The sequence below is a fragment of the Hydra viridissima genome, unplaced genomic scaffold, assembly GCF_058129835.1.
Source record: "Hydra viridissima isolate aposymbiotic clone 2 unplaced genomic scaffold, HvirCarnegie_v1 scaffold_1, whole genome shotgun sequence".
Taxonomy (NCBI): Eukaryota; Metazoa; Cnidaria; class Hydrozoa; order Anthoathecata; family Hydridae; genus Hydra; species Hydra viridissima.
In genome coordinates this window covers 7,934,140-7,961,045 of record NW_028324300.1, presented here as the reverse complement: position 1 = coordinate 7,961,045, position 26,906 = coordinate 7,934,140, and the positions used below count along the sequence as shown (strand labels likewise).

General features: G+C 27.7%; 3 protein-coding genes across 8 annotated transcripts in view; 2 read left to right on the top strand and 1 right to left on the bottom strand.

Moving 5' to 3' along the window:
* Window positions 1-1,846: 1,846 nt before the first annotated feature.
* LOC149893187 (uncharacterized) lies at window positions 1,847-3,492 on the bottom strand. Its single transcript, XM_090067206.1, has 2 exons — window positions 2,500-3,492; window positions 1,847-2,370 (listed from the first exon to the last, which is right to left on the bottom strand). Exons 1-2 carry the CDS (start codon window positions 3,356-3,358, stop codon window positions 1,985-1,987), a joined length of 1,245 nt encoding a protein of 414 aa, XP_089923332.1. The 5' UTR covers window positions 3,359-3,492; the 3' UTR covers window positions 1,847-1,984.
* Window positions 3,493-7,328: 3,836 nt separating this feature from the next.
* The window catches only part of LOC145196705 (nardilysin-like), a 43,097-nt gene continuing 23,519 nt past the window's right edge, over window positions 7,329-26,906 (top strand). For 4 of the 6 annotated variants that reach the window (XR_016449280.1, XR_016449282.1, XR_016449283.1 and 1 more), the window contains exons 1-17: window positions 7,329-7,622; window positions 8,889-8,988; window positions 9,311-9,392; window positions 9,480-9,580; window positions 10,805-10,857; window positions 11,332-11,405; window positions 12,000-12,095; window positions 12,198-12,235; window positions 12,406-12,490; window positions 12,630-12,687; window positions 13,522-13,555; window positions 13,679-13,718; window positions 13,885-13,954; window positions 14,088-14,165; window positions 16,483-16,588; window positions 16,810-16,868; window positions 16,993-17,047. Coding sequence is in view for 2 of the 6 variants with exons in the window: in XM_090076850.1 (XP_089932976.1) it covers window positions 7,504-7,622; window positions 8,889-8,988; window positions 9,311-9,392; window positions 9,480-9,580; window positions 10,805-10,857; window positions 11,332-11,405; window positions 12,000-12,095; window positions 12,198-12,235; window positions 12,406-12,490; window positions 12,630-12,687; window positions 13,522-13,555; window positions 13,679-13,718; window positions 13,885-13,954; window positions 14,088-14,165; window positions 16,483-16,588; window positions 16,810-16,868; window positions 16,993-17,047 (1,248 nt within the window). In the remaining 4 variants the exon portion in view is untranslated. Of the gene's footprint in view, window positions 7,623-8,888; window positions 8,989-9,310; window positions 9,393-9,479; window positions 9,585-10,804; window positions 10,858-11,331; window positions 11,406-11,999; window positions 12,096-12,197; window positions 12,236-12,405; window positions 12,491-12,629; window positions 12,688-13,521; window positions 13,556-13,678; window positions 13,719-13,884; window positions 13,955-14,087; window positions 14,166-16,482; window positions 16,589-16,809; window positions 16,869-16,992; window positions 17,048-26,906 lie in introns of those variants that run through there. The other 2 variants (XR_016449281.1, XM_090076851.1) reach the window with 2 other exon arrangements.
* LOC149893186 (uncharacterized) lies at window positions 23,551-26,603 on the top strand. The gene is made up of 5 exons (XM_090075395.1): window positions 23,551-24,284; window positions 24,593-24,847; window positions 24,954-25,217; window positions 25,380-25,601; window positions 25,777-26,603. Exons 1-5 carry the CDS (start codon window positions 23,667-23,669, stop codon window positions 26,497-26,499), a joined length of 2,082 nt encoding a protein of 693 aa, XP_089931521.1. The 5' UTR covers window positions 23,551-23,666; the 3' UTR covers window positions 26,500-26,603.

Here is a 26,906-nt window from a genome sequence, read left to right as displayed (position 1 = left end):
TAAATCTTTATCATTGAAATACTATACTTTATTTAGTAAGTAAGTAAAAAGTAAGTTATTTTATTTACTTTTATCAAGTAACAAAGTCATTTTATGTTGTTTTAACATACTGATTAGTAAGAAAAACAGCGTATTAAGAAGAATTGCCTGCTTCTGGGTACTTCTGGGTTATAATGTTAGGAATTATTCTGCATGTATGCGGACCGTTTTTGTGGCGGGGTTTTGTAAATTGGGGGCAAGTTTAATAAACATGGTGGGTTGCTTCCTATCCATCCCAATCCTTGACTACGTCACTTTTCCGACGGAGCGCACTTTTTCGAAAACTTCCATTATATTGCGCTTTTTGATCAAACATTATTTTTTATGGTGATATAACGCATCAGCGTTAATAATCCCTACCGGCGGCAAAGTAAGATTATGCCGAAACACGAACTCTTTTTAGAGGTGCAAAGAATTGCCGTCCGCCTCCCAAAATAATTTTGCGGGCAGAATGTTTTTGCCTCTGCCTACAGTAGCTTCCGCCTTCCAATTGGTGGCCGCTGCTGGAAACTTTTTTTGGAGGCTGGCACCAACCAAAAGATGAAAACCACTGGCGGTTGCCGTCAGAAGTTATTTTGTATGCAAAAAGATGAAAAGGTTGCCTTCAGTGATTTCCACTTCTTAACTGTCGTCGGCCGCCGAAGGGAAGGGGGGTGGGTGGGGGTGGGCGCAAATTTTCGCTTCCTGTCGCCAGAAAAAATGGAAGAAAGTTCAATGTTTGTTATTACATTATTAAGCAATTTAAAGGTTAATTAGTGCAAAATACATTTTTTCAAAAAGTATATTTTTATGCGGAGAGAGAAAACCTCATAATGACAGTAAGCAATTCTGTCGCAAAAAATATATTCTATTTAGGAAATAAAATATTCCGTCTTTGTGAAAACTTTAGTTATTGAAAAAATTCAATTAAAGCCGTTAATCAACTCTAACGTCCCTAAACATATTTCATAATTCGTTTGACGCATTATCAAATATGTTTAGTGTGGGACATGGACCTTTCAAAAAATTTTGCAAAAATTATAAATCAAGTATAAATTATTTGATTAAAAACGATTTCCGTCAGGGGCATCGGAGGCCGATAGACTTTCTAGTAAAGGTTTATGCACCCAAATAATTTTCATTTTGGTCATCGTGGTTGTTGTTATCTATCACAATGAATAACAACAACCACTTTAACGCTATTAACAAGAACCACGCTGAATATTAATTCAAAATTTAGAAAATTATTGTAAAATGCAGACCAATTTAGTCTTATTGTATGAAAAGTTTGAATCAAAAACAAAAAACTAGTCAGTGTTTTAAAACAAATTACAACTAAAATTTTGACACTTTTAAAGCAAATTAAAAGCCAAATAAGATTTGATTGCTTTTGATAAAGAATATAATAAAATGTACAATTATATAAACGAAATCAATCGCTGAAGCAAGAAAAGGCAGCAATTAACCATATCGTTAAGCCCCATTTGAAACATATTTTATAAACCCGTAGTATTATGGCCAAATAAATCTTCAAAAAATATCCCTTATTAGGTACAACTTAAAAAAAATGCTCCTTATAATAAAAAAACAGCTCCATAAATCGCTGGGGTGTTGGGGAGCCTAGCCACGGCCCTGTTTGCAAATGCTAAATTGTTTAGGAACTACATAAATAATATATTAAAAAAAAAAACAACAACTTATAGTTAAAACAAACGCTATAATGTGTTAAAGTAATCGCACAATTTTTTTGGTTTGTCAAATCGCCGAACCCGCATTGGCATTTATAAAAAACATATTTCATAATAAAATGTATAAAATTTCTTCCACATCATCATAATATAAAAATATAAAATACAAATTACATAAGTGAAATATAAAAATTATGAAAAATATAAAATACAAACTATATAAGCGAATTACTTCCATTCTGAGTTACATTAAATATCAAATTTTAAAGTAAGTTTAATCATATCTTCTCTTTAAGGAGCATTGAGTAACGTAAGTTTCTTGAGCTCATGTTACATCTTTCTTTTCGATGAATAAAGTTAGCAACACTGAATGAGGATTCTGGCCCTACCGAACTAGCAGGCGAAGTACAAACCACTCTTGCTTTAGAGGCTAACATTGGAATATCTTTTTCATATTTGTACCAAAATTCATCAAATTTCCAATTTTTTTGCTTTAAAGCGTAATTGAAAAAGGACAACTCTTCTTTGATATTTCGCTTTGATTGTGTTTTTTGTATGCATAGATTGACACCGCACAATGTTGCAAGTTTAGCGAATCTATTTTTGTGGTTCACAGACTGTTCAGGTGAATCTTGAAGTTCGAATCGAACATCTGAATCTGTCTCTTCTAAAAATGAAAATGAGTAATAATATTTGTCAATATGCAAATCTTTTTACAAAAGTGCTTTAAAAAATTATTTACATAAGTTTAAATATATTTAAATTTAAAAACAAATAATATTTTGTAACTAACCACTTCTCGGCTGATTTTGGTCATTTTGCAAACAAGTGTTTACAAACGTTGACCTTCGAGGATATTGTCGGAGCATTGTATTCAAAAATGTTTTCAACAGTTTACTTTCTGCTTCCTGATATTCTTTTTCTGTAAGACACTCGTTAGTTCTCGGATCAAAGAAACATGCCAGTAAAGTTTGTAACTTTTGTTTTGGAGATATCTTTTCAATAAAGTATACCTTCATAAACTTGAGAAGACTGCTTCGTAACATGTTTTCTTTCTCGACCAAAGAAGACGATTGCGATAGAAAACATTTAGCTGAAGATTCATTTTCAAGAAAGTTCATTAACGTATTTTGGACAAATTTGGCCGACGAAAGTGTTGGAAAATTTCTAGTAGAGAGAAGTTTAGTTGCTTCAAAGAATGGCGCAAGATTATAGTGTAAAGTTTCTAGGAACTTCCAATCTTCTGATAACAGATTTAGTTTCTTGAGTTTACTAACTTGTTTTTCTGTTAACCCATTGATAGTACCAGGATCTATAGTAATTTTATTATAAACATTTTTAGCTTTAATTATCTTACTAATCATTAAAAAAGTTGAGTTCCAACGTACATGAAAATCTGACGATAAGTTATTTATTTCTAGCCCCTCTTTCTTAACCTCATCAAAAACAAATGATTGCAATATTGAAGACCTTTTAACAAGAGCTAAAGTTTTTCTTAACCTAAATAAAATGATGGATGAAAAGTTAAATAACTGATTAACAGTTTCATCTGTAGATGCTTCTTCCTCCTCGCTACTTTTATCATCATCCGAGCTCACGTTTTCCGTTTCAAAAGTACACGCATTTTCTACTTGATTGTTTACATCGTACATTTCAAGCTGTTCGTCCGACGATATATTTTCATTAGACTCGATATCGCTTTCATTGTAGTTATTGTAATAAATAAGATCCTCTTCGATATCTGATGTGCCATCTAATAAGCTCTGTGATGGTTTGGCCCGCAACTTTATTCCATGATTTAAAACGAGATTTAAGTTATGAAAAATGCATGAAAGCCGTAAAGCTATAGATCCCATCTCCTTTTTAATGTCTTCAGCGTTGTCTGTTGTTATTGAAATAACTTTAGTATCAATTTCAAGTTTAGTAATTTCTTTTTGCACGAATGCTGTAAGTCTACTACTTAATTGTCTTCCGTAAAATCTGCGAAAGCAAACTATATTTGATTTGTATTTAAATTTCTATGTTAAATAATGCGCTGTTATGCAAAGCCAATAGAATCCAACCCTATTTTTCCACAAATCGGTTGCTAGAGCAATATGGGTAACTGACGTAAGTTTAGCTCTAAGATTGTTCTTGTATTGATAGTATTGCTTTCTCAATCGCTTTGCTATTGTCTTTCGATGAGGCGGTTTGTAAAGTGGGGCAAGAATGTTTAGAAGGCGTTGCATACCAGGTTTATGAAAATCGTTAAAAGGACGACCATCTTGAATAATGCAGTTTATTACGGCTTCATCTATTTCATCTTTGTTCTGCATCCCAACTTATTTATCTTGAACGAGTAATTTTTTTTGAGAATCGTAAAGGTACTCAGATTTTTTATGAACATGGAAAATATGTTTTCGCAGATTTGGTTCAGGCCCACACACAAGGTTTCAATTCTCCGGGCACATCAAACAAACATACTTATTTGTGTTGGCAACAAATGAAAATAGGGTCTTAATAGGCAATGCTTTTATTTTACGGACTGATTTTATAACTTGATCATCGTCGGTATCAGAGTTCGAACCTACAGCACAAGCAATAGTTTATAAAAATATATTTCAAGTATCAACGGAAATTAAAGACTGATACAAATACATGACTGTACAGCAAGTAATTATTCTGGGTCATTTAATTTCTTTGACCTTTCTGTTTTCATTCACAAGTTCATCTTAATATTTAAATAAAATTTACAAACATACCTGAATATGTAATATTGTCACCAGGTAGACGTCTTGCTTCAACAGTTGGCGTGTTTGTTTCAGATAAAGACAAACATTTCTGGCGATGTATGTTGATAAAGTCTTGCGTTCCAAATAAAGGTCTTTTAGATAATTTTCTTTTTTTTTCTTTTTTTCCAGTCATTGTTGTCAAAAAAATTAAACAAAATTAATATGGTGCTTGCCTTGTTCACGAGAAGTCTCAGATTCATATCGTAAATAAAGACCCTGATAGTAATTTAATTTAATTAGTTTCCTCAATCATTTTTATGTCTTTGAAGTCCCATACAGAATAGTTGGATTTAGGGAACATAAGGTAATTAAACGATCGAAAACGAGTTTGTAACATAATTAAAGAAAAAGTAGAACATGTGAAAAAATTTTGATATTTGAAGTTCGCCTAAGGAATGATTTGAGAATAGTAACTTGAATCAGTTATGTAAAGTAATTTCAATTAAAATTGCTATAACTGTCGTAATTAAAAATTGATTTACCCACAAACGATTACAATTAGGAAAACGTCATGATCACACTGAATTAAGAACAAGTTATCTAAACTTAAAAAAATCTCCTCACAAAAGTTTCGTCTCATTTTGGTAGTGGTTTGAACAGAAATTTTGGCCGAAACCGAATAAGTAAAAAGTTGTCAAAGCAGATGTTTTTCGCTCACTAAATTGGTTGTCAAAAAATTATTTTTTTCTACGCGCCAACAAAACATTATATATATATATATATATATATATATATATATATATATATATATATATATATATATATATATATATATATATATATATATATATATATATATACCTTTACATAACTTTATAATCGTAATTCCGTTACGGAAAGAGCACGAACGTTCAACGGCGTTACAGATTTAACAATTTCAATATCTTTTTACCTGTGAATATGATAAAAATGTTGAAGCGGTTATTAATGACGATATTTGAGGGATATTTTTGGAAAACTATCCGGTATAAATGAACAAGAAAATTTGTAAAAGGAGATTTTTTGGAGAGAGAACTATTATAATTTTGTCGATATGATAATAGTTCTCTCTCCAAAAAATTTATTTATGTGGCGAGAAAGCTAAAATGCTGGCCAGTTTTAATGGCCTTATTATAATCTGTTTTTATATGCCCTTACTATATTTAGTGTCCCTCCTTAATTTTTAAATAATAAAAACATTTATACATAAAACCTTAAAAAAAACTACTTATAAATTTGCCTTTCAAAGAATCTCTTCTTCCTAAACGGGTGTCTCCCCCAGGGTAAATGTGTTTTCTCCTTACTACTATGTTTAGGCTATTTCTAAATTGGTTTAAGAAAGAAACCCGAGAACCCCACCCAAATATCTCCCCGACAAAAAATTCCCCTGGAAAAAATCCCCCCTCTCCCAAAAATAAAAGTAAAAGAAAAAAAAAATCAAACTTTTGTTTAAATTAAAAGATTGCCTCCCCCAACTCCTAACCGTCAGTTGTTGTGTGTACTATTTCGTGCACGTTCTCCCTAACAATCAGTCGATGTATATGTACACTCCGCTGCACAAATTCCAAAAAAGTTTGTCGATAAAACAAAAATAAAAAAGCAACAAATAAATTTAAAAATTTACACATTAAAAGCGGTATCAGGAAAAAAGCTGATACAAAGATAAAATGACAGTAAAGCGTATCTAAGTATATATAAAAAAACTATTTAAGCATTTTTCCTGGGAGGCATTTTTTAGGAGGATATTTTTCTTGATACCGTCTGAATTCCATACGTTCCGTCATTGAAAATTTTCAAAAAGATAACTGTTCCAGCCTAAGACTAGTAAAATATTTCCATGTTGGCCAGGAATTGAACTTTTTTTTTAACCAGGGTCTAACAATGGTTTCAAAGCAAATGCGAAATTGTTCCGGCGCTAGGAATGGTTTTAATTGCCAATATAATCATGGATCGGAGTCGGTTATTGATATTTTAAAGGTGCACAGGGAAAAAAAAGTCTAAATCCGTTCAGACCAGTTGTTGCCCCAAATTAAATTAACTATGCTTTACTGCATGTTTTGTTTCACTGCATTTTACTCTCTCATACAATATCCTTTCAGAGAAAATGTTGACCAAAAGTAAATTTACTTACTTTTTAAGTATAGATTACTTTTAATTGTAACTAAAAGTTATTTTAAATGTAAACTTAAGTAATCAAAAGTAATTTTATGTAATTTACTTTTAATAGCCATTTCATTTTAGTTATAAAATAACACATGTCTACTTAGGAAAACTAGTTATATAAGTAAATTTTACTTACATTTGATTGCATGTAACTTTTTTATAATGTATTTTAAAATGCTTTTTTTTTTTACAATTACTGTAATATAATTTTTTTAAAAATAAATTCTTTTTAAATGTAAAAGTAAGTTACATTTCGATGTAAAATTATATTATGTAATGCAGTTTTAAAAAAGTAATTAACTTTTAAATGTAAAAGTAAATTACTTTTCCATGTAACTCAATTTTAAATGTAAATGTAAATTACTTTTTTATATAATCTACTTACATATAACTTACATTTGAAAGTAAATTCACCTTTCTTTACAAAATAAAAATTGTTTTAGAAAAGTAAATTACTTTTAAAAGTAAATTTAAGTTTTTTTTGAACGCTTACAGTTATATACGCAATTTACTTTTTCATAAAGGCTTACTTACTTGAGTAAGTAAAAAAAAAGTAAGTAAAAGTGCCATCCCTAGTATTGAAATTTTTTCCAGAACCTTTTAACTGTTTATTTCTAAATATATAAATTACTTAAATTCGCTTTCTTTTAAATGACTAATTGAGAAATTGGCACTTTATTCTTTACTTGTCGCTGAAAAACAAAAAACCAAACGCCGGATACTTACTGAAAGAGTAAAAAGTCAAAAATGAAAAGTCAAAAAAAAAACAACAAAAAAAAACAAAAAAACCATACGGACTATCAGAAAAGACGTTGTTGGCGATTCAGAATTAAATGTATTCATAACCCACAAAAACATGTCAGTCACTCATTGCACGTGTATGAATGTTTAGATATTTCAAAAGAGATTTTAGTAAAGTTGTTCTGAAAAGTAAAACTTTTTTAAGAATGTATAGTGAAATGAGTTTTCCAATCAAGTCTTTAACTGATTGCAGAATGTATAGGTATTGAAAATAATATTTTTGTTTTTTATATCATTTTTTACAATTTTGTTATTCTACACCATTATATATATATATATATATATATATATATTTATATATACATATATATATATATATATATATATATATATATATATATATATATATATATATATATATATTTATATATACATACATATATATATATATATATATATATATATATATATATATATATATATATATATATATATATATATATATATATATATATGGTGTTCCAAAATTAAAATCATAAAAGCACTCTACTGATTACCATTATAATAAAATAATCTAAAATAAAAATTTCTCAATAGTTTTAAATCAGATTTTTTAGGCATACTTATAGGCAAATTTTTTCTAAACTTTCTAACTAAAAAAAGAGCACTTCTAAGACGATCTTCATCTCTGGTAGCTGCAACAGAATACTTGAGCTTAATTGTTTTCTTGTTCCTTTTTGTAACATCATTAACAAATGTTATGATTTTGATCTATTCAAAGAACTCCTGCAGCTGAGGGTAAATAATAGTATCTAGAGTATTAAACCATTCAAATCTATAAGAAATTGTGCTGCTCAAATAAATCCACCTATATTGCTTGCAATTTTACCAATTTTGATCAACTCACATGAAAGAAAGACATTAAACTATGCCTAAATGATGGTCTCCATGGTATCATCATCTGGGGAGCTTACTGAGACTAAGAGTCACTCAATTCATTTAATAATATTTAGGCCTGTGATAATCTGTTCTAATAGTTTGGTATCAAAATGAAGTATGGGTACTGATCTTTGAGATGACTTATGATTGAAACATGCTTAAATTCTCCTTTATACTCACCTTTTTTGTTACCAGTGTTGGAAGAAATAGCATTAAAAACACACCCTAATTAGAAAAAAAAATTAAACGTTTAAGGTTTTTTAAATCAATATTGTCAATATTACAAGGGAACTAAGAAGACTGTTAAAATATAGGGCTATTTGACAAAATCATTTTGTAAGATAATTATTTAGACACCTTTTAGTTAAAATTTAATCATAAAATGACATATAAAAAATGGGATCAAGATAATATTATAAGGTAAAAAAAGTGATAACAATTCTTTTTTTTTTTTTTTGATGAATTTATTTTCTTCATTGCTCAAAGAACAAAACAATTTTAGGTTATGATTAAATTTAAATTTCATTCTACTGAATAAAATAGTCTAAATAAATTTTGATTTTTAACTATTACTAATTTTAATATTTAGAATTATTAGTTTGGAAAATGGCATTAAGGCTCTTTTGGTGTCTGATATAAAAAAGAACCACAAAAGTGAATCAACAATTATTGAAACAGAAACAAAATTGGTAACATTTGTTAAAACTTTGCATTTTAAATTACGCACATACATACATACATACATACATACATACATACATACATACATACATACATACATACATACATACATACATACATACATACAGATTGAATGTTTTAATGGATTCCAGTCCTAATTCAATCCAGTCCTAATTGAGCAGGTTTGAGATCAATATAAATGTTGTGACTAAATTATTGCTGCTATAAACACTTTTTTTTAAAAAAGATGTTGTACAACTAACTTTATAAATTATGCATTTTAACAAATTTTAAACTAAGACAAACTTCTTAAATGATAAATACTTTCAGGCTGCTGCAGCATTATGCATAAAGACAGGAAGTTTTGATGACCCAAATGAAATACCAGGACTTGCTCATTTTCTTGAACATAGTATGAACAGTTTATGAATAAAATAAATTTTTGTGTGATATTTTGAAAAGTAAAAAAGTAATAATTATCTAAATGTCTTTTTTTTAGTGGTATTTTTGGGAAGTGAAAAATATCCAAATGAAAATGAATTTGACATGTTTCTGAATTCTCATGGAGGATCAATGAATGCTTCTACAGGAAATGAAGCTGTAGGTAACAAGATCATCAATAAAAATCAATAAGTAATTTTTCTAAACAGTAGACAATTTTGTAACAATAGCAAAAGAGTCATTGTGCTTTATATCGGGTCCGCCAAATAACTTTTTTTTTTTGAAAATGCTATAAAAAAAATTACTGAATATTTTCTCAAATGTCTTTTTTTATTTGAAAGTACAATCCTTCTGGTTAATAATGGAAAATAATTTCATTCAAATGGCTGCCTCGGCTGGCCATGCAGTAGCCTAAACGATCGGTCCAATTTTTAAGCACATTATCGATTGTGTGCAGCTGTATTTCACCAATGGCTTCACGAATATTGTCCTTTAAAGCGTCAATTGTCTCTGGTTTGTCGGCGTAACACTTGTCTTTGAGGGCACCCCACGAATAATAGTCCAACGGTGTCAAATCCCAGCTCCGAGGTGACCAAACGACATCAGCTCTGCGGCTGATAATGCGATCTTCAAAAACAGGGCGCAAAACATCGAGTGTAGCTTCGGCTGTGTGGCACGTAGCGCCGTCCTGTTGAAATGTTCAATTGTTGAGAATGACGGTGAATTGATGTTGATGGCGCTTCATGCACACTTTCTGCCACAGCAGCAATATTCTCGGGTATACACACTGTTTTTGGCTTTTCACACTTTGGTTTATCGATGAGGATGCCAGTTTCTTTCACTTTTTTCACCAGATAACGAGCATACGGAGCTGACGGTGCTTCTCTTCTTCCAAAATCCGTACGCAATTTTCGCACACATTCTGCAACATTACCATGATTTTCAAAGTAATGTTGCAATATTTCCCAGCGTTGTTCAAGCGTATACACAACCATATTTGTTCAGCGGAAGGATAAAACTAATTATCTGTCAAATCAGACATGAGCTAAGTGTTACCATTCATGAAATAACCACTAGTTGAAAAAAAAAAGTTAGATGGCAGACCTGTTATAAACTAAAGAATGCAACTCTAAGCAAGAAAGTTTTAAAATTAAGAAAAGAGATTAATAGAGCTGAAATGTCAAAATCACATTTTTTTATACTATTTTATTAGGCCTTTATTAGATCTTTATTAAACTGCTTTAAACTTTAAACAAATAATCATTTTAAGACTATATATAGGTTTATTATCATTTAGAACTTTAAAGTGTTCATGAATTTACTAAAAGGCTTTTTATTTGCTTTTCTAATTTGTCAATTTTTTATATATCTCTTATTTTAAAGACAATATTTCATTTTGAAGTTCAACCTGAGCACTTAGAAGAAAGTCTTGATAGGTACTAAATCTAGATGGTTTAACTCTTTTTTTTTAAACTTACATAGAAATGATTTTTTTATATAAATTTTTTTATATATATAAAAGATTTTTAATTCATTTTATATAAATGATTTTTATTCTTTGAAAAATTTAAAAATGAATGAAATTGATAAACTCATTAGTAGTGGGTTTTTTGTGTGTTTATATTGTTATAATTTGTTAATATATTGTTATATAGTTGTTATATAGTTGTTATATAGTTTAATATAAAAAAATGTTTACAATGTTTGCTCCCTTCTCTATACATTCTTCTTTATAAGTTTCCTATCTTTAGGCCTTGATAAAATACTAATAGGTTTTTTTTTTTGCTTTTTTTAAGAGTTATTAGCTGTATATACATATATATATATATATATATATATATATATATATATATATATATATATATATATATATATATATATATATATATATATATATATATTTGTTTTAGGTTTGCACAGTTTTTTATTTCTCCTCTTTTGAGAGAAAATGCTATGATGAGAGAGTTAAAGTCAATTGACAGTGGTATGTGTCATTTTTCAAATCTAATTTGCTCAAAAAAATATTTGTTTAACTATTGTTTTTGAATGGTTTTTTTAAAACTAAATCATTAGTTTCCAATAAAAAAAAAATTATTTTATTTGCATTAACATGAGACATCTATGAGACAAAGATGGATTGCTTTGCTCTTCTTGCATCATCAGTACCTTGTAGTTTTTATCTATTTGCTTTTGTAGTTTTTTTTTAAATTATATTTTCTTTTGTCTTAAATAAAATTATTTTGTCAGTTAGGTAGTATTTGTCAGTAATAAAGTTGTTTGTTGAGTTAGCAATTAGGGGGGAAAAGCAATATACTGTAATTGAGTCAAAGCTTCTGATGTGATTTTAAGTTCACCTTCTTGTTTAAGTTGAATAATACAGGCCTGTGAGTTTTAAAAAGCCACTATTTAAAGAATCAAACTCTTAGTAAGAGAACTCACTCTAAATAAGTTTATTATATTTTTTCTGGATATGTTAAAATAAAAATCCTTATATTTTCTATAAAGTTGTGGCATAAACTAGAGTTCCTACTTTGTGATTGAGTGATATATTATGTGATGACTATTTAATGCTATTTAGAATTTAAAGAAGATTTACCCCGAGATGTATGCAGAACTAGCCAATTATTCTCACACCTATCTAAAAAAGGACATCCATACTCAAAATTCTCATGGGGTACAAAAAAAATTCTTGTTAAATAATGGAAGTTCATGTTTTGGCTAAAACAATCAGTTTTGTACTTAAAACTCCAATTTTTCTTACTTTTTAAAAATTTAGGTAACAAAATTACATTGTTAGATATTCCTAAAAAAATGGTAAGTGTTCATACCTTAGTTTATTGCTGCTCATTCTTTTTTTGAAATTTCTGAAATGTTTGGTTCAGTATAAGTTGCCTAAAATCTTTTTGAATGATTCACAGCTCAATTATGTTTTTTCAATTATGAACATTCCTTGAGCGCAACTAAATATTAATTCTTTTTTTTAGAAAATCAATGTAATGGAGAGCTTAAAAGACTTTTTTAATAACTATTATTGCAAAAAAGAAATGACATTAGCTATATGCTCAACAGGTAATTATGCATGTTGCATATGCTCAACAAGTTCTTATACATATTAATAGTGTTTTATCTAGTTTGAAACTGTCTTAATGTTATTCTTCATTAAAGTTTCCAGTTTTTTTATTATTTAAAAGTTTTCTTTTTTTTCTAGAGTCTTTAGATACAATAGAAAGTATGGCTAGGAAATATTTTTCACCAATTAACTCAAGGTACAAAATGCTTTAGTTAAAAAAAAAGTTCTCATTAACATGTAGACTGCTGTGTCAGCCACCAGTGGCCAAGACCAAGGAATTCCAATTGAGCCACGTCTGCCAGCAGTGGTTGACACAAGATACCTGACTTTAGCTTGTCATTCTGCCTGAGGGGCATGCACCATTTATAATATATTACCATTGGTGCCACGTCGACCACCAGTGGGTGACATATCAAAAAACACAATAAATCACCTCAAAAATATCTCTCTCTCTCTCTATATATATACATTTGTATTTTATTTGTATTTGTATTTTCAATATTTATATAAACAATTGTATTTCAACCTATTACATTAAACCTAAAAACAATTTTTAGACATTTTATGAAAATGCTATTGGCGGTCAGCAATAGCTGATTAAATCAGGAAAAAATTCATTTAGTTTCATTTTTGTATAAGGTTGTTATGGATATTTGAACAGATTTATTAATAGATTTAAAAAAAAAAACAATAAAACTCTTCTTTGTGCATAACAACATTTAAAATTCAGTTTCTCATGTATAAAAAGTTATATAATATGTAAAGTTTGTATTTGAATACAATATTGAATGTAAAAGTGTTTTGCCTATTGTAAACACCTAAGATGACAGAAGAAAAATTTTAAGTTGATAAATGATGCACAGATTAAATTCTTTACTACAGTGCTTCAAAGTATGTTTCCATTATTCTGAACAGCAGAATGATTTCTAGTTGATAGTTGTGAAAAATATTTTAGCTTTTAACTCTGAAAGAATTACCCTATATGATAAGTCTTAATAGAATATTTATTACTTTTTATCTTTTTTAATAGACATCCAGTTTGTTTAAAAACAGAACCTTACAATGTAAGTTAATGTTATAGAGACAAAACCTTGTTTGCTATTATTTGTTTGATAAATAAATTGTTTTGTTTCATTACATATTGTTTAAGTTATGTTTTATTTACTTTTACTTACTATTTTAATTAGTGTCCATTTAATATGGCAGAATTTAACAAACTGATCTATGGTAAGCATTCTTTATTATCAGATTAAAATTGTTTTTTTAATGCTACACTTAAAATGCTTTCATCCATTTCCTTGTTAAAAAACATTTCAAGTAACAGCTGTCTCAATTTTATTATGTGCTCTTGTTACTCTATATATGTTATACCTTTTGTTTTTCAATTTAATAGTTTCTCCTGTGAAAGACGTTCATAAGCTGCATTTATCATGGAATATACCATCTCAAAATAATCTTTATAGGTGAGTTGTATCTAAAAATATAAAACACAAATAATTTTAAAATTATAAAATTTGTACTTAAATGCATATTCAATTTTTTTTGAAGTAATTTTCTAGATTTAAACTATCAGATTATCTGTGTAACATTTTCCAGATGCAAACCATCAGATTATTTGTGTAACATTATTGGAGATGAATGTAAAGGCAGTATTTATTCATACCTAAAAAACAAGTAAGTTTATGTTAATTTCTAACAAAATTTATTTATTTATTTTTTTAATTTTTGTACTAGGAAGGTTTTAACTTTTTTAAATAATAGTGAAGTAATAATATGTGATAAATATGTAACAAATAATATATAATGAATGCAATAAATTGTGTGATTTGTAAAAAATTTAATAATTTATGTCAAATAACAGAGTTAAGTTATATACAAACAAACTTAAAAATATAAAAAAGTGACAAGAAATTTTTCTTTACTAATTTATTAAATTATCAGATTCTCAATAAAAAAATTCAATGTAAAAATACAATAATGGCTCAATATTTCATATGAGATTGGCACCATACTCAAGTGGTGGTCAGGTAATAAGCACATATAAGTCATAATCAATTTGACACATTTTCAATTTTTTTTATAAATTTTTATTTAATTTTTTTGTGTTAAAGTTCCATTATGAACCTGAGTTCCATAAAAAGATTGCTTTTCACTAGAAAAAAAATATTTATGGTTGTTAAATTTCTACTTTTTTAAATTGTAATTTATATTTATCTTTGGCCTCAAAATTAACACACTTTTAAAAAATTATAGATTAGAAGTTTTTTTCTTTTTGATATTTGGTTGGGTACTATGCTTCGTAACTGTTTCCACACAGCTCAACAGCTTAACTTTCAGGAATTGAATACCAGCCTTCATTTATTGCTTTCCTCAACTCATTCAAATTTTCTGGTTTGTTAAATTTTTACATTCTCTTCAATTTCACTCCATATCTTTTCAGTAAAATACAAAATAGCATTTCAATACAACATTTTGGACTTCGGACTTAAAAATGACATTTCAATACAAAATTTTGGACTTTCAATACAAAATTTTGGACTTTGAAGTTTTCATCTGCTATTGGTTTCATGTGATTTTGTAAAATATCCTTGTAGATATTAGATATACTGATTCATTCTTGTATTGATTTTTGTAATTAGTCCTACACCATGCCATAAAAAAGCTCTCCATACCATGATTTTGCCACCTCCATGCTTTACAATCTTTAGTGTGTACTTGGGATTCAACTGCTGCTTTGGAGGATTCCATCCATGAATTTAAATTTTTGGCTTGCTGCTCTGCTGAATATTTTCTGGCTTCAATTGATGAAATTTTACAAATTCAAGTCTGGTTTTTAAGTTTGACTCAAGTGGCTTTTGTTGAGCTACAGTACCACTCAAATTAACTTCATTCAATCATTTCTCATTGTACAACTGCTGACTGGAATTCCATGTAAACAATTAACATTATCTTGAACTTCAGCTGATGAAATAAATGGATTTTTTTTTTTAACTTCTAAGACAAAGGTTGATCTGCAGTGTGAGCTTTTTTTTTTTTAAATGTTAATTGTCATTTTATTTGTCAAATTCATAAACCAAATTTGAGGTTTTCCAGTTTTTCTGTAATTTGCTGAAAACTGATTTTCCATTGTTTATCATATTAGAAATTTTCATGTTTCTTGAGTACAAGTGTTGTTTGATTGACTCCTTTAGGAAAAATTATCTTATGCCTAAATGCGACAAAAGTAAGAATTGTTATAAGCTAAAAATAGGAAATATTTACTCATATTCATCTGCTCAACATCACCTGTTATACCTACATCTTATAGTTGTTATAACATTAAAACATAACCCTTTGCAAATACAAAAATATATATTTATATTTTATGGCTGTTTTCACTTTGGTTATAAGTTCATAAAATTTTTGTTACAAAGAAAATTCATTAAATCATAGCAAACAGTAAGCATGACTAAAGATCAGCCACTTTTGTTCATATTTTTTCTCCCTCTTCCTTACCTATGTACTTATTCTTTTTTAATATGCTCTTTAAATATTTTCTTTTAATTTCTTTTGATGAAAAATTAAATAATAAGAGAATAACTAATAAGAGATTTAACCTCACAATAATTGGCAGTTGCAAAGTAGAACCACATTGTAGAATTTTTTCTCCACTGAATAACAGTTTAGTTTCCATTTTATTTGTAAAGTTCAAAATGACACAGCCAACAAAAGTATTGAATTGAAAAAATGGATAAAAAAGTAAAAACATTTTACAGGAAACAAAAGTTTATGCTAGCAATTACAACATAATGATGAAGATAATAGTTCAATCACTATTGCTATACCAAAAAGCAATATATATATATATATATATATATATATATATATAAAATATTTTTTTGCAATCTGTTTTTTTTCTTTACTCTTATTTCTTATTATTTATGCTCTTAATTTTTATTGTTAATGTAAAAACTAAGTATTCTTGTTTTAGAACTTTTTTTATTGTTTTTAGAGGATATCTTCTTGATCTTTGTGCATATACTCAAAGCTGGTCAACCTTTGGTTTATTTAGTTGTGAAATAGAGTTAACTGAAGAAGGTCTTGACCATATTAAAGAGGTTTCTTTTTTAATTTAGTTGTTGTTACCATTAATATTATCATATATTCTGTATATATATGATGGTGTAAGCCAATCTCTGTTATAAGTAGCCATGATTTAGGCTGTTTTGTTACAATTGCAGCAAAATTGTAAAAGATTGGGGCACTTTTATGGCAATGATTTATAGTAGTAGTGTGTTTTATCTACTTAATAAATGGTATGTGTTTATCTGTATTCCAGGTTATTCAAACAGTTTTCCAAACCATAGAAATGTTGAGGAGATGTGGCCCTTCAAAAGAGTAAGTTAGGGTAAACATTTGTTTGAAAATCAAAATTGAAAGATATTGTTTGTTTTAGGTTATATTTTATTTAATAATGTGATGTGTAAACTTTTAAATATTTTGTATGATTGTGTTTATGTAGAATATTTGATATGCATCAACAAATTCAACAGTATTGCTTTGACTATCTTGAGCCTGTAAGTTTCACTTGTTATCATTAACAAAATTTCAATTTTTATTTTCTATAAATAGTTTTAACTGATTTCAATTTTTATATTTTTATGAAGGTTTCTACTTTGCTGCGTTGTTTCATACCATTGTTTGGCATAATAAAAGCCTAAATAAGGTTTCTTAAAAACTATCAGTTATCTGCCTGTTTTTTAAATTCTCTTGCCAGGATTTTTGAATAAAGTGAGTTCCTACTTAATCTATTTAAACTTATTTTGGTTTAATGCTGTAACTGTTGGTATATACTTCTACAAAAGCAAGTTTAATTCATAAGGGTCATTTATGCTAAATAGGGAAGATGCCAGTTTTCTTGAAGCCAATGTTATTTTTTAAAGTGACGTTTCATCTTTTGGACAGGATAAAAAACTCATCACATCCATACTAAGTTTTTGATCGATTCATGCTTTTATCTTTTCAAGTATATCTAAACTAATTATGATCTTAAGATCAGCTAATTTTACAAATATAAAGCAGCTACAGTATCTGTTGATAAACTTGCATTTTCAACAGCTAAACTTTTTAAATCTAGTCTGTTAAATTTATTAACATCATCTAATTCTGTGAATATCTCAAAAAGGCAATTTTTTGTTTTAAGAAAAAGAGTGATTATTGTAGAAATTGAATTCCAATGATCCTTAATGTCCGAAGGAAGTGAAATTTCAGCTTTTATTTTTTTCTGGAATATAATATTCTGCAGTAGAATGTTTTACATGCTTAACAAGATTGTGTACACATTTATGTATATTTTGATTAATATCTTTATAATTCTCTTGCTCTTCAGACTCCAAATCTATGGTTATCATCAGTTGTCACAGCCATAGATATTGTCAGAATCTATTCTTTGTTCCATCATCAGTAAATTTGAAGTTTTCATGTATAAAGCTTCAAACACCCAAATCTAAATCATGATTTAAGCCAAGTTATGCAATACAGGGCGCAGTTGGGATTTACTGACTTTTTTTTACTTCTAGACTTAAAAAGTTTAGAGGCAAAATTAATCAATTCTGAGTAATATTTATAAAAGTTCAAGATAATCTCTTACCTACCTTAATTACCTTTGATCTCCATTTTTTTCAATGACAGTATCTAGGTGTTGATAAGAGGCTGGGCAAGTACTGATGAAGTATTCTCTTGACATAACAGAATTAAATAGACACCATGATAAAATGTATTTCAACTCTTTTTTTATGTATGATGTGTATAAGTCTATTAAAATGATAAATTTACCACGATTTTATGTTTCATATTATATACCTAATTGATTAAGTATGCTTAATCAATTAAATATATAATATGGAACTATACTCTGTCATATTCTCTGATGAATCATAAGTTGCATTATTCTCAGACAAGTGGGTATGGAGACTCTGCAGCCAAGAATCTGACATCAAATGATTCCACCCAACAGTGAAACATGGTGGCTTTTAAGTTATGGTTTTGGGTGCAATATGCAGCAATGGTTGATCAGAACTAGCGGAGAACCAAGGTAATATCAATTCATCAAAATATGTTTCCATATTGCAGAAGGATCTCCTTCCAACATTCTCAAGTGGTAGGATGACTTTACATTTTTAGAAGATGAAGTACCTTGTCATACTATAAAAGGAACTCAAAATTGGTTGAATCAAAATGGGATAAAAAAAATTCCATGGCAGAGTCATTTACCTGATATGAACCCTATCAAACATCTCTGGGCTGTATTAGACTAGAAACTCTGCAAAAAGAATAAAAGCCATTGTCAATGACAATATTTAAAAATTACTGTATAAAGCATGACAAGAAATTCCTCAAGGTGATATTTGTGAATTTACTTCTAGCAAAAAGTATAAAACTTCTTATAATTTTAAGTTATGAAACCTTTCTAAAAATTACTCTGTAATGCACTGCAGCACCTGCTAAAAGGAAATAAATGCACAAGTTTTTTATTTACCAGTGCTCGATTTTGACTAGATAAGAGACTTTTAACCATCAATTCAGCAGAATATGAGTCTAGAGAGTATGTATAAATCCTGATTTTTATGTTTTTTTATTGAGTCCATTGTGCAAGTTCATCCAAAAAATCTTCTTCCTTAAATTTTATTCATTTTTGAATATCTAAATTTGAATCATTTGTTTTACACTACTTGAGAATAAGAACACTTGAATGTAGTAATGTTTCAGATCACTGGTCAACAAGAACTAGTTTTAACAAATAAACTTGCCAAACAGGGATTTTTATTTCCAAGTGAGCTGTTAAAAATTACAATTTCTGATAAGCATTTATTTCCACTTAAAAAAAGGAGCATGTGAAAAAATTAGAATGAGACACAAAAAAATGTTAGGATCATTTCTTTACATTTACCTATCCTGTATCAATGTACAAACATGGTTAAGTAAAGATGATATTTCATGTTGTTCAATGTTTAGCTGCAGCTAATCAATTGATTTAGTTTTGGTAATATTTAACTAACCACATCAATTAAATTGAATATGATGAGTGAGTTGATTAATATTAATCAAATTATCAGACACTAATAGGCTAATTAATTTTATTTAGTTGATTAAAAATGGAATGATATTTAAAGTATCCATGCATTAATCTACACCAAATAGTACTCAAAAAAATCTGCTTTTGTTGGATAAACTGAGGCAACTACTCGACTGTTTATATGAAGCTGGGACTTTTTAAATAAATGTAACCTAACATCATTTTAACTTTTTTTGGTTGAACTGCTGGCTCAACATTTTCTATGACTTGATGCAAATTAAGATCAATGTTGTGAAGTAGAAGCAAAGAAGTAGATCCTTTTGAAACACTTTATATTGTGACAATGATTGCATTCTCCTTTGGTTTTGCCTGTTGCTGCATTTTTTAATAATTCTTAAGTTAATAATTATTAATATTTTTGCTTGATGTTAAAAAAATATATAATAAAATATACAATAAAATATAATTCACTAGATTAGAAAAAATTTAGTGCAATAGTTTGTATTTGCAAAACGAATTTAGAGTTTATTAAGACATTTTGATAGAGTGAAAGAAATGAGATAAGATAAAAGGAATGTCTATTGCTAGAGCCTTAACCGCGAACAAGTTTAGCATTTCATCTATAATGATTATATTAAAAATTTTAGTAAAAATCTATTTTGTTTAATATTCTTGAACTAGGAAAAACTTTAAATAAAATTTTGAAAACTTCACTTTTTGCTCATTTGAGCAAAATTAAAGTTGTGCAATAAATTATAGTTGAACAAAGTTAAAGAACTTTTAATTTTGTTACTCAAATTTTTCTTTTTCAAAAAAATATTTAAAGTATCAAAAGAATTTTTTTCATATCACAATTCACTTTTTTTCAAGTTTAATAGTTTAAGTTAGATATGTTAGTTAAATTAATAGTTAAAAAAGAATAGTATCATATCACTTGCTTTAGTTTAATAGTTTAAGTTAGATATATTAGTTAAATTAATAGTTAAAAAAGAATAATAAAAGAATAGTTTTTAAGCTAAAAAATAAATTAGTTGATTAAAAGTATATTTATCAGTCAATGACAATAAATAGCTTGATTAATTTAAGTTTTAGAAATTTAAAAACAATTCTTCTTTATACAAGATTGTAACTTGCTTTTACTAGAATTTTTCTTCAGAAACTAAATTACTTTCATCAAAATTTACTAAATCGTATTAAAGTTATTTGTGTAGTGTCACTGAGTTTAAACATTCAAATTTCAGAGTTTTTGCTAATCAAAAAATTACACTAAAATTTATTGCAAAATTTGCTCTCAACAGAAATAAAACAATCTGAAAAGTTTTTTAAAATTATGTCAATTAAAAATTCTTAGACATGAAAAATCGTTACACTGAAGAACTGGTTTCTTTAGTTTAAAGATTATTATAAAGTTGTAAAAAAATCATTAAAGTGATTCTTAATCATATTTAGTCTATATGAATTGATTGGGCAGACATTTATGAATCATGTGTATTGATTTAATTAAAACAAATTTCCTTTTAACTTTATGCAGCATAACTTCTTCACTCTAAAAAAAAATCTGTTGTATATAACAAATTGGGTAACAGATCAATTTGTCACTATTGCACAATCAGCTTTTCCGTTAAGTTAACGCATTAAAGTTTTAACAGATTGAAGTCTGTTGATATTTTTCCGATAAAACAATCCTTTTTAAACAAAGGAGTTATTACTTTAGTGCCTCAAATTATCCGCTGTTTTTATTCAATTAAAATACGTTATTGTAGGGAATAATCAGTTAAAATCACTCTATTATAATTTAAGAGGAATTAAGCCACATAGTATTACAATAATGAAATAATCCATATATTAAAAAATGTAAGAATTATTTTATCAAATTACAATTTGATAAAATAATTCTTACATTTTTTAATATATGGATTATTTCATTATGATATTCTTAATACACATTGGTTCTTACCATTATAAATGTAATAATTGCCACCCATATGATACAAGCAGTACTAATTATACTAACTAACATGGTTGAGAGAAATACAGTGCTCAATTTGTTAGCAAGCTTCAAAAATTCTTTAACTGGACATTGAAAACTAATCAAATATTTATAGTAATGTAATTCATTACACAAACTTTTAATTACAATCAAAATAGTTTTTAAATATATATTTAATAGTCATTATATTCAAGGTTATAAAACATCTGTATAAAACACCCACACCCATATACACAATAGATGTTTAAACTAAACCAATTGTTAACAAACTAGGTTTTAGGTTTTAATGCTGCTGTTCTTTGTACATGTTTCACTCTTCAATTCCAGCGTGTTGTCCATTCCTTAAAGGTAAATATAACATAAAATACAATAAAGAAAATATGGAACATAAATGATATAAGTAGTATTAAATGAAAATAAAATTTTACTAATAACCCTTTAAGAAATATTGTTATTGTTAATTCTTTATTTATAAATTGATAATAGAAATTGTTTTCTTTTATTGATTTTCTAAAGATAAAGTTCAATTCAACAACTAATTAATATCTTTAATAAAAATGTGTAACAAAAGATAATCTTATCTGATTACTGAAAGGTTCTATAATTTCCGCATACTTCAAAACCTGTTAGGAACAAAATTTAAAAAAAGTCTCTAATTTAAATAACGTTAAATCAAAGCAAGAATAAATAAGCACACCAAAAGAAATGAAAATAACAATATTAGAATTTCAATTTAATACCACATGCCTCGTGTCTAAAGTAGTAAATTCTAAACAAATATAAACAAGGCATACATAAACTTAGTTGTACATAACATAAATATCCCCATCAAAAGAAATGCAAATCAAAATCTAAAATTTTTAATTTTACAACTTATTTAAACTTACAGTGATATATTGCATGCCATGTGTCTAAAATAGCAAATTACAAGAATATAAAAAAGCCATGTAAAGATAATTGTGTACCTAACCATTTAGTTTATACTAAAATTGTGTAACTATAAAAAAAACTGGCAAGTTAAAATTATTGCAATAAACCTTTTATCTACAATGTAAATGTGATTTAAAGATCCTGCAAACAAAAAATATTGCTAACAACTCATTTTTTATAATATTTTCTGATGTAACTGACAAATTTATTTTTAAAAAAATACAATAACAAGGAACAGATAACTGTAATACTTGAACATGACAAAACCATTGTAAGCTGATGTCCATGTAAGTGCTTAACTTGCTTAAACTACATACTAAAGCTAAAAAAATATAAGATTATAATACAAATCTTAAAAATGATAACACATGTTTACATTTTTTTATCGTTATACAGGCTGTCAAGTTGTCATTTTTTTCATTTTTTTCATTTTTTTATTGGTCTTTTTTGTTATGTCATTTTTTTTCATTTTTTTTTCAATTTTTTCAATTTTGTCATTTTTTTTCATTTTTTTTTGTTACTTTGTACCTTTTAAAGATTTAGTTTTCCTCATTGTTGAGATATTTTACAAAAAATGTTCAGTATTAGAATGTCTAATAAAGATGTGAGATGTTTTTCATTTAATTATTATAATTTTTGAAATTGTGTTCTTTGTTTACTATATAACAAGTTTTTTTAAAAAATACTATTAGGTGGGATAATATTCTTTTAAGTATCATAATTTTTTAATGGTTGTGTTCTGATATTTTATTTTTACATTAATAGTTGCTTTATTTGTCAAGAAATCGAAGTGAAAAGTTAGTTTTTAAGTAAACCAGAAAGCAGTAAGTGTAAAGTTTTAGTGAAGTTACTCATTTAAACCTGTAATTTTTTGTATAAAACCCATACATAATGGTTAAATGGACTGATGTGTGGTTGGAAAAGTTAGATATGAATCAAGTCAACATCAAATTACGGGCATAGAAAAAGAACTCAGAATATGCTATTTATAAACTATGTTTAAGTGTGTTAAAATACAGCTCAGTTTGTTTCCAAGCTCTTTGTCAACATTCTTCTAAACCAAAATAATAGATAATCTGATATTAGATTTTCAAACACAGCTCGCCATTTTTATATAGATTCAAAAACAAACTCTACAGGAGAAAAAAAAATTGTTACATTAGAATATTCTACTAATGATAAAATTTCAGCTGCAGAAGCCATGTGGCTATTTAAAGTTGCTGAGAATGATCTTGCTTTAAGACATTGTGACAATACATCAGTACTATTTCAAAGGATGTTTCCAGATAGTAAGATTTGTCAGGGTTTTACAATGAGTCGCCAAAAAGCTTCATATATTTTTCAAGATGGTCTTGGACCATTATTAGAGAAACGACTTTGTACCAGTATAACCTCAAGCCCTGCTGCTTTCACTTTGATGTTTGATGAAACAACTACCACTCAGCAGAGAAAACAAATGGATCTTTTATGTCGTTTTTGGTCAGAAGAAGAAAACCAAGTTGTCACAAAATATTTAACCTCATTTTTCTTTGGGAGAGCAACAGCTGAAGATGTAAAAAAAATGCTAACATCTTTATTCCACAATAAAAAATATAACTTACCATGGGGTCGTCTTTTTAATATTTCAACAGATGGTCCTAACATAAACAAGGCTATTTGGAGGTTGTTAAATGAGGAGCTTTGTAGCAATGATTTTAATGGTTTGTTACCATTTATAAGTTGTACATTGCACACAGTGCATAATGCATTTCGAAAAGCAATTATGGTTCTAGGTGAAGATGCAGAGCAGCTAGCATTTGATCTACATGCATGGTTTAAGGTAAGGATTTTATTGTTAATAGAAATTTTATTTCCCTAGTTACAATAATACATAATCCTTATGTGTTATTGTAGGTAGGAACTCCAGGTTCAAAAATGATAGATTCTAGAACTCTTAAAGGCCAGTTTTTTTTCTCTATGGAGTTCAGAAGTTCCTAAACATTTTTGGAGCCATTTTTTCACACCTCATTACTCTAGAATCCAGGAAAAACTAGGGAATCTTTGACTCAAAACCCTGGAGTTATTCTTGGGACTTTCCATCCCTGGTTATAATCTATAAATATTAGTATGATTATTTTATTAATTTAGAATGCACCATGCAAAATTGAAGACTTCAAAAAGTTAGCAGAGTCCATTTTTATTGAAGATGAAAGTTTGTTTCTTCGATTTGTCAATACTAGATGGCTTACTCTTTCTGCTACACTTGAAAAAGTCCTTTTACGATGGGAAGATACAAAGAAATATTTTTTGGAATACATTCCAAAACAAAAAGAATATAAAAAGACTCTGACAAACAACAAACGTTTTGTAAGGATTCAGAAGAGTCTAAAGGAAAATGAAAATGTAATAAATTACATCAGCCTTGTTTTTTAAAATTTTTATGTTTTAAAGAGAATAAGATTAAAGAAGATTTCAAAGAAGATTAAACTATTTACTTTTTTTTTTATAGGAGTTACTTGTGTCTATTAAATTCCTTATTGGTATTGCACCCTTGTTTGAAAAATACTTAATGATATTCCAAGATGAAGGACCACTTATTCATATCTTATTTTATAAAATGAAAGATCTTTTAATATCTTTGATGAAGCGTTTCCTTAAACCTTCTGCTGTTGACAAAAAACTTACTAAAGATCTTTTAAAAATTGATTCCTCAGATTCAACTATACATCTTGAAATAAATAAAATGGATTTTGGTGAGGAAGCAAAAAACCAGGTTAGTATTTTGTTGTTGTTGATACTTGCAGATTTTACTTGGGAGATACTATAATCTATTGTTAATATGATTAATTATTTGATATATCATTATAGAAAACAATATGGTCATTATTCTTTCCAATTTTCTGTTGTGTTTCAATAAAAAATATTTAATTTTTAGGTGAAAAAACTTTCTTGCAAAAAAAAAAGATATATCTGCCTAGAACAAATGAGAGATGGATATATAGCCATTGTTAAACACTTACAAAAGAAACTTCCTCTTGATTCACAACTATTAAAAGACTTGACTTGTTTGAGTCCACAAATGAGATCTAAACCTTGGACTGTTAATGCAATTGGGCGAATAGCAGCTATGATGCCACACATTGTAAATGAGAGGGAGGTATTAATTTTAGTGTTAATAAAGTTTTCTAGAAGTTCTTTCACAAAATTATTTGCAATTTAGTTTCAAATTTTAGTTAGGTTTTAATATGTAAGTAATGCAGTTATATATACTTATATGATTGCAAATCATTATCTGGTGTTTTGAATAAAATTATTTCATTGATTTTTTCTAGGTATCATTTGTGAAGGATGAATGGAAGTTATACCAAGCAGATGTTTCAGAAGACTGGTATTTAGATTCAAATACAAATAAATTAAAAAGAGTAGATCATTACTGTGCTAAAGTGTTCCAAAGTAATACAGAATGTGGAAAAACTAAGTATGGATTTCTTCATAAAGTTGTTAAGAGCTGTTTAACACTTCAGAATGGAAATGCTAGTGTAGAGCGAAGTTTATCAGATAATAAGAATACATTGATTTCAGAGAGAGTAAAGTTAAATGATGAAACATTAATGGCTTTGAGAATATCAAAGGAATATGCAAGAAGTTGCCAAGGTGCACATAATGTTGATACATTAGCAAAAGATGTTGTTCAAGCTGTTCAAAATGCTCATAGAATTTACAAAGTAAGAAAAACTGAAGAAGAGGAAGAAAAGAGATTTAAAAAAATTCATGAGGAAGAACTTATTTGTAAAAAGAAACAACACCAGGAAATGCTCCAAAAAATTGAAAAAAGTAAAATTAATCTTGATCAAAAAGAGCAAAATCTAGAAAAAGATGAGAAAAATGCGGTTATGGAGTTTGAACTTGCTCAGAGAATGCTGGATGAAGCAACTAAGTCTATGCAAAGTGCCATCAATAAAGAAGATATGATTGGTATTAAACTTGCTCATGAAATGGTAAACAGTGCAAAAAGAAATTTTACAAATGCTAAAGCACATAGCAATGAACAATAAAGTTGCGAGTAAATATTGGTTTAAAACGAAAAAGTGAAATGCAGAGATTAATTAATGGTTTTAAAAAATCAAAGTAGACTATCAACAAGTTGTAATAAATTTTTGTGAAAAAGTCATCTTTATTTATTTTTTAATGACTTTTTGTGTCGTTCTTTTTTATGAAGTTTGTCATTTTTTTAATTTTTTTTATGAAAATTTTCATTTTTTTTCATTTTTTTTTCAAAAAATAGTATCATTTTTTTTCATTTTTTTAAAAAGTAGTCACTTGACAGCCTGGTTATATGATTAAAGAAAAAACAATTCAAAACTTTATTATTTTTTCTGTAAAGTATTTCAGTATGCTGACAAATAAAAGTCTAACAAACAAGATTTAAAAAATAATTTAGCAAAAGAATATCTTATTATCC

Coding starts and splice junctions, on each gene's coding strand:
- LOC149893187 (XM_090067206.1), bottom strand. CDS start 3,358: ATGTACGATGTAAACAATCAAGTAGAAAATGCGTGTACTTTTGAAACG. Junction 2,371..2,499: donor CCAAAATCAGCCGAGAAGTG/GTTAGTTACAAA, acceptor CATTTTTAGAAG/AGACAGATTCAGATGTTCGA.
- LOC149893186 (XM_090075395.1), top strand. CDS start 23,667: ATGTGGCTATTTAAAGTTGCTGAGAATGATCTTGCTTTAAGACATTGT. Junction 24,848..24,953: donor GTCTAAAGGAAAATGAAAAT/GTAATAAATTAC, acceptor TTTTTTTTATAG/GAGTTACTTGTGTCTATTAA. Junction 25,218..25,379: donor GTGAGGAAGCAAAAAACCAG/GTTAGTATTTTG, acceptor TTTAATTTTTAG/GTGAAAAAACTTTCTTGCAA.